We start from the raw sequence: 7,795 nt of genomic DNA on the forward strand, positions 1-7,795 counted from the left end.
ATTCAATTTTGGGCTTTTACATTAAAATAAATTATAAAATGGACTGGTTTGACTTTAATTGTCCTATATTGCATGATTTGAGGCTTGATATAATTTTTATGATTTAATGGTGAATTTTTGGCATTAATTTGATTTTTATTGATTTTAGGGCTAAATCGGACCCAACTCGAGCTCAACCGCGGTCAAATCGAGTCAAATTTGCCAAATTGATCGAGCCAACATGGAGGACATGATTTAGATCGAGCCTGATCAAAATTTCGCAATTTTTTGGAAGCCCTAAGCTGCTGAAAGCCCTAGATCAGTCCTGGCCATCAGATCAAGATCGGACGGCTGAGATTAATCAATTAATCAAAGTATAAAAGCTATAGTTTTAGGGAATGAACAGTGCCGCCGCACTGTGCTTCGTCCCGACGTGCTTCCCCCCTGCTTAGGATCATAGCTCACGGCGCGCCCGATTCCTCCCAAATCAACTCCATTGTACTCCTTGGTCTCTGAAGAAGCTAAAGCCGGCCGATTGGGTATTTTTTGACGACCGGATGGCGCGCGACGGAAGGGGTTTCTCGTTCGCGTCCATCCTCGCCGCCACCCCTATTTTTTTGGTTTCCAAGCATCTGTTGTGCAATCCGGAGCCGCAAGACATTGGAGGGGTTCTCCTTTGATCGTGTGGCACCCTTGCGTTGACAGAAGCACCGTCGGAGCTAGAAGAAGCAGTGGATTCCGGTTTTTTCCATTTCAAACGTGCCAGCGCCGTCCTCTGTTCACGCCGGGTGAGGGTTTCCTCGGTTGTTTACGGTTCGAGAAGCTAGCAAACCCACCCGACGACCATCTTCAAGCTTCCAAGAGATTCAATGTCTTGTTTGACACCAAGCTACGGAAATTCGATGGAGAAGAAAGGGATGGATGCGTTTTACTGCTCTTGTTTCCATTTCTGAACTTTCAGCTTTAGTGTTTCTGAAATTTGAATTACTGCTCTTTCCCTAGTTTGATTTGATCAAATTCAGTTCAATAGCACTTGAATTCCATTGGATGGTTGATACTTTAGTTGTAGTTTGATGATATATTGTTTTAGAGATTTTGTGAGCTTAGTTTTAAACTTGTTTTACCTTAAATCCATGTCTGAAACTCATTGCTGATTACTGTTCCGTGCCAAAATTCTTGCCCCGTGCCAATATCAGCCTCCCGTGTTTAGTGTCCTTTGATTGTTTGTAGTTTAATTTCATTGTTTAGTTTCCTTTGATTGCATCTTGTTTTGATTTTTCTTGAATTAAATTTGTCTTTTAGTTTAGTTGTTAAATTCCTAAATTCTTGCATTGCATTGGATATCTTAAGTTGTTGATTCCAATAAGTTGCTGTTAGTGTTTGGATATTGCATTTGAGAGTTATAAACATTAGATGAATTTCATGATTCATGCTAATTATCTTGATAATTCGAGCCTGTTCCGGGTCTTCGGGTAAGGTACCTCGCATCAGGAAGGAGATAATGGGAGTTTGCCAATCTTCAGGTCGGGAGGTACGTGAAGGCTGATCTATCTGGGCTACTACTTGTTCCTGCCTTATAAGGTCAGGATTTCCTCCGGTGGTCAGGGCGCTGGCTAATTTAGCTAGCTCATCAGCCCTATAATTGTCGGCTCGGGGTATCTTCTGGAGAGTGACCTCTTGGAATTGTGTTTTTAAGCACTCCACAGCTTCTGCATAGCGTTTTAACCGGTCACTACGTATCTCAAACGTGCCCTTGGTCTGCTGATCCACTAGCTGCGAGTCAGAGTAGACTTTTACTTTAGTAGCTCCCACGTGCCGAGCTGCTTGCAAGCCGGTGAGGAGAGCCTCGTATTCAGCTTCATTATTGGTGGCTTGAAACTGTAACCTGACTGCCAACTGTAAGGTCTCTCCCTGGGGGGAGCAGAGTACTACCCCTACTCCACTGCCATTCTTGGTGGCGGATCCGTCTACATAGACTTTCCAAGTTTCCGTAGATTCACCACCCACCACCTCTGTTAGGAAATCAGCCAAAGCCTGAGCTTTGATGGCAGTTCTCGGCTGATATTGTATGTCATATTCGCTGAGTTCGGTGGTCCATTTGATGAGACGTCCGGAGGCGTCAGGATTGAGTAACACCCGCCCTAGGTTGCTGTTGGTCAGCACCGTGATGGGGTGTGCCAGGAAATATGGGCGGAGTTTTCGGGCCATTAGCGTGAGGGCCAGCGCTAACTTCTCCAGGGAAGTATAGCGGGTTTCTGCATCTTTCAGTAAGTGGCTAGCGAAGTAGATTGGCTGCTGTACCTGGCCCTCTTGCTTGACTAGGACGGAGCCTAGTGCTTCTTCAGAGGCCGACAAATAGACCCACAGAGGTTCGTGTGGCTCTGGTTTGGCTAAGACAGGGAGGTCGGCTAGGTACTGTTTCAGCTCGGTGAAAGCTTGTTCGCACTTCTCGTCCCATGAAAATCGAGCTGCCTTCCTCAGAATCTTGAAGAAGGGTAGAGTTTTTCCAGCGGAGTGGGATATAAACCATAATGCCGCGTCAACCTGCAGTTCCACGTCGATGATAAGAGCCTAAAGAGATAAACACTGAACGCACGGATTAGTGAAACGTCGGGGAATCCCGGTGTGGCCACTCCGACGTTCAAGTCAGACAAAAGAAGTAGAAATGTGTAGAGAGAATTTTTCATGGTTGATTGTCATACCTGCAGGGTTTATATAGAGGTGGTAGGGGCGATATCCTTGGATCTCCTTGTTTGCAATTGGTTGTGGAGGCGAGATCAGCGGATCGATCTTATGACAGATTCCGAATATCTGACAATTTAGTAACGTAAGTTATCTTTCTTTGACAGCTAGGATCGTGTGAGACCAAGCGGGAGTACCTGGTCTCTATCCTAATCCTTGTAGATAAGTTGCCAAGTTTGATGAAAAGGTCAGTGTGTTAATCCGTTGACATCTGTCCAGCAACCTGAGGTCGGAAGTGTGTGATTTGTATGAGTGGCCGAGATGTGCAGGTATACAATAAGCTTAGACGGGTTGATGAGCTGAGCTAGGTATGCCCCGAGCTATCTAAGTACGTCATAGCTGAAGGAAATGATGTCGGGACCAAGTCATGAGGTCGGCATGTGATGCCGGGACCATGTCATGAGGTCGGCATGTGATGTCGGGACCATGTCATGAGGTCGGCATACGATGTGGGACCATGTCATGAGGTCGGCATACGATGCCGGGACCAGGTCATGAGGTCGGCAGGTGAGGCCTATGCTTTGTTGAGCTTGTCGTAAAAGGGCGGAGTGTATCTACTATTGTTCCAAGTATTGTGGCCTACGATGACTTTATAATGAGATCGGTATATGAAATCAATTTGACATGGCTATAATTGTATGAGATCGGATCCTATAACCACCGCGGTTAGGACGGGATTGGTCTATATTTTAAATCCTGATCCTGCGCCGACCTCTCGGTGAGGTTGGTGATGAATTATTACGCATGACCGAGCTTTGTAAGGAGAGATGAGGAAGGGATCCGATCTTCTAATGAGGTCGGCTAATACGATTAGTACTTTATCAGGGTTATTAGGTGGAGTCGTAACCCATATATCGAAGCTACCAAGAGCTCATCCCAAGTATCGAGGCATACGTCGACCTCTTAATGAGGTCGACGGTTTGTTGGGGACGAGAGTGTTGAATTTGCGAGAAAATGGTTAGGGCTTTTTGCCTGGGTATTTTACCTATCTTACCAGGCTCCTCCCTTCTCCTATGGCACAAGCTATTATTGAGCATCTGAGTGTGCTTCTGGGTATTTCGCCAAGACCACCATAAGAGGTCAGGACGTATCCGATGAAAATCAAGGAGACTTCGGTTTATTATGTTGAAGAACACAATCCGTTTCTAGAGAGGTGGGTTCTCCTTTTTACTAGTTTTTTCATATCTCTTTTACTCTTTATCCATGTCGTCGCCACCTCCCTTCTTCCGCGTCATCGCCATCTGTTCACATCGGCTAATCTCCTTTCTTACTCTCCATCCACGTCATCGCCATTTATTCGCCGGATCACAAGCCTCCCGACCTAGTTTAGTCGAAGGAAGTGGAGTCTGACTGATTAAACTTCGGTTGAACTCGAACCGCTGACGCCTCTTTCTTCTTCGATCTCATTCTAATGGAACTATTCTCGGTAAGTTTTTTGCCTCATTTACTACTTTATCTCCTCCCTTGATTTGATTTTTAACGGCGAGGATAGGTCAGTCGTTTACACTTAAACTCGCTTTTCTTCTTCCCCGCTTTCGTTACTTTCGCTTCACCGGTGTTCGAACCCTAACTCTCGCGCGCCCTGCCTTCTCTTGCATTCGCTTCTTTTCCGACCATATCTGCCCTTCCTAGTAAGTCTGGTCTTTAAGTCTTTTGTATTTTGGTGTTTCTATTTCTCCCTTCACTATCGCCAGGTTCTAAAGTCCCGTCTTTCTCTTCGTCCCCGTGACCTTGGTCAGTCTTTCCTTCTTTTCCTTCTTCCCTTTGTTCTCTGTTTCGTCGCCTCGGTCTGTCTGTTTTTCCTTTTATTCTCAATACTTTGTCGCCCTCCTATGGAAACCCTAGTTCCTTGGTATAAGACCGAGACCTCGCTACTCTCCTCTGAGGATGACAAGATACTCCTCCGGAATCAGTACGGCATCCCTTCCAACCATAGGATTAGAATTCCCTCCTCAACCCAACGGCCATACGAGCCTCCCTCTAGTTACGTTACCTTCTTCCAAGGGCAATTAGAAGAGGGCTTAAGATTTCCTATTCCCCGTTTTCTCCAAGATCTAGCCACATATTTTCAGTGTTCTCTTTCCCAATTGGCTCCCAACTCATACCGTCTGATTTGCAGTGCCTCCATCATCTTTCAAATTTACCAAATCCCCTTTGACTCTTTTACTTTTCACTACTTCTTTTTCCCTAAGAAAGGTGAGGTCGGGAGGCTTGTGATCCAGCTTCCGACTGAATCAGTCGAGGTGGAGTTATTGAACAAGCGTCGGTGCTCATCCACTGTCGAGAATGCCAGTTCGGGGCCTCCCTCCTTGCCCCGACCTCCGACCTCTCAGAATAAAGGTCGGGGGTGTCCTAATAAAGGTTTGAGGGACGAAGTGCCCTCTCCCTCTCTTCTATCTAGTGCGGTAGTGGCTGATGAGCAGAATATCTTGGAACCTTATGTGCCCCGCTCCGTTCCAGTAACGGGCATGCAAATTGACCCTAGGAGTATATTCTCGCGCACCGTCTGCGAGGCTGCTACTGAGCGTCTTGAAGCTCACCAGAGGCTTCTTCCTCAGCTCGGGATGGTGGAACTGAGTGAGTACTTATATGAATCATATATCAAGTTATATCTATTTGCATTGGGGGTATTCTATAATATCGCGAGCTAACTAAATTTCTCATTTTGCAGACCGGTATGGAACAAAAAGCTTTGCACCGTCAAGTGGTCAGGTCGAAGAAACGCATCGCCCGGATGGACAATGAGATAACTCGTTTGCGGGCAGAGCTGGCCGACCGACCTCCTATGCCTCCAGGTTTGTCCGAGGCTTTGCAGGATGTGGACTTAGCTCGGGTCGAGGTGATAACGACCCAAAATGCTCAGTCAAAAGCAGAGGAAGAGGTCGAAGAATGGAAGGCGAAGGTCCAAGAATTGTATCGCGCTAAAAGACAACTTCAACAGTCCTGCCTACAGGCGGAGCGCTTGTCCTCACAACAAGAGACCGACCTAATTGATGTCCGGGATCAGGTTCAGCTGTTGCAGAACGATTTTGCTAAGGAGCGTGAACAATGGATTCAGCAGTTATCAGAAGCACGTACTAAAGAAGAACAGTTTGTCTTCGAGCTCAACGCGGCCCAAGTAGAGATGGAAGATATGCAAACGAGGGAGGAGGCTCGGTTTGCGAAGCGCCACCAGGCCTTCCTTTCTTTGCCCGAATTTTATCATTTGGTCGCTTTGAGGGCCGGCAAAATGATGGAGTATGATTTTGATGGTGCAATCCTTCAATTCATGAGGTCGCGCCTTATTTCTCGGGATGCCGGCCTTAGTTTTTTGGATTTAAAAGCAGCATGGAACGCCTTACCTGAGGTCGTCTGCCAAGATTTTTCTATTTCGGGTGGGGTTACCGAACCTGCAGCTCTGGATGCTTCAGTTAGCCAAGTGGAGGCGTCCATGATACCGCCGATCTCCCTCCTGTTACCAACGTATCAGAGTCTATTGACCTTCTTGCTTCCAAAGGTCAGGAGTCGACTGCCGAGGTCTAATGAACCTCGGCTTCTCTTTTTGCTTTACTTTCTTGCTTCTATGTGTTTGCAAGGTTTTGTGTTTTTTGGTTTTTGATGGGTTAATTCAAATAGCCTCAGGGCTCCTGCTCGGTTTCTTTGGTTAAGTTCTTTGGCTTGGTCTGAATATAAATAAACATTTTGAGTGCGACTGTGTCCGATATCACGTCAGTCTTCCTTCTGGGGTTGATGTCTTTACTCATCCGGAGGATCTATTTTACCCTTTGGACGGGTGAGATCCCACTTGTTTGAGGTCTGCTCTCAAGCGTTACTAGTGAGATGCGGGCCAAGGGACCTCTTCCATTTTTCTATGGTCCTTAGGAAATCGTTTCTTGAGCTCAGCGTAGCCACGGTTGACCGTCGTGGTCATTTCTCCTGGGTACCTACCTTCCAGACGTGTTCAATGCCAGCATCTTTTTTCGCCCGTGACTCTCTGACACTCATGACAAGACGCGAGATGATGCCATATCAGCTTTTTGACTCGCATTCCTACGTGGAGTCTAAGCCGCGTAGGTTAGCTTTTTAGGAACAGCTGGTTGTATGCTTTTCTTTTTTCCTGTATCTCTCTTGCCTTGCTGGCCTTGATCGGTGGTTAGAGTAGTATGTGATCGGACGGTATTGGTGTTCGCGGCCGGGGTATATTAAGGAGATTACCTTGGTCTTCTCTGGCACCTTCGTTCTATTCCGACTTCGAGTCTGGGCGCCTATCAAGTCTAATGGACGACACCTTTGAGGAGCGCCTATAGCGGCTTAGGGAGAAGGGGGAGGAAGCCAAACAGAAGTCGGAGCTTTGGGCTATCGAGCAACCATGTATGGGGTTGCGGTTACGAGAATTGAGAAAGAGCGGGACGCAGCGAACCTTCACAACAAGCGACTGAAGCAAAAATTAACCGATGCTATCAGAAGAGTGCATAAGCTCGAGAGAGACGTTGCTGGGGCTTCTGAGCAGACTAAGAAGTACCAGCAAGAACTATCCAGCACCGTTCGAGAGGTGGAGCGACTCGAGAAAGAATACCACGATGGCTTAAGGAAACTGTATGCGTTGGAGGATGAAATGCTATCCGATGGTCCTGCTGATGCTTCGTCCTCTGGCCAAAATGATTAGGACGGCGGCTGGTGGGCTAGTTGGTGGCCCTCTATCCTAGTTGTATTTGATCGGGGATATCTTGTTTTATGAAATGTGTTTGGCTTCGTATCCTTTGCGTGATGTGTACCCCATGGGGTTTCAAGTTTTACTTGTAAATTTATTCCGCTGTGGTAAGGCTTATGTTGTCGAACGCCGAGCTTGGGAATCCAACCTGTCGTAAGGCATAGTTGGCAAGCGTAGAGCTCGAGAATCCAACCTATCGTAAGGCAGAGTTGGCGAGCGCAGAGCTCGGGAGTCCAGTCTGTCGTAAGGCTAAGTCATTGAGCACGGAGCTCGGAGTTCTGACCTATCGTAAGGTCATGATGGCGAGCGCGGAGCTCGGGAGTCCAGCCTGTCGTAAGACTAAGTCATCGAGCATGGAGCTCGGAGTTCTGGCCTATCGTAAGG

At 47.1% G+C, this 7,795-nt stretch overlaps 1 protein-coding gene across 1 annotated transcript; it reads right to left on the reverse strand.

The window, feature by feature from the left end:
• Positions 1–963: 963 nt before the first annotated feature.
• LOC141844460 (uncharacterized) lies at positions 964–2,666 on the reverse strand. The gene is made up of 3 exons (XM_074732509.1): positions 2,565–2,666; positions 1,461–2,523; positions 964–977 (listed from the first exon to the last, which is right to left on the reverse strand). Exons 1-3 carry the CDS (start codon positions 2,664–2,666, stop codon positions 964–966), a joined length of 1,179 nt encoding a protein of 392 aa, XP_074588610.1.
• Positions 2,667–7,795: the final 5,129 nt, after the last annotated feature.

This window comes from Curcuma longa, chromosome 13 (genome assembly GCF_044706935.1).
Source record: "Curcuma longa cultivar G26 ecotype Majalengka, Jawa Barat chromosome 13, ITB_CL_G26_1.1, whole genome shotgun sequence".
Taxonomy (NCBI): domain Eukaryota; kingdom Viridiplantae; phylum Streptophyta; class Magnoliopsida; order Zingiberales; family Zingiberaceae; genus Curcuma; species Curcuma longa.

Bases quoted from the DNA above. Each gene is read 5' to 3' on its own strand.
- LOC141844460 (XM_074732509.1), bottom strand. From the start codon at position 2,666: ATGAAAAATTCTCTCTACACATTTCTACTTCTTTTGTCTGACTTGAAC. The intron at 2,524-2,564 runs GTTTATCTCTTT...GTGGAACTGCAG, and splicing joins CACTAATCCGTGCGTTCAGT to GTTGACGCGGCATTATGGTT.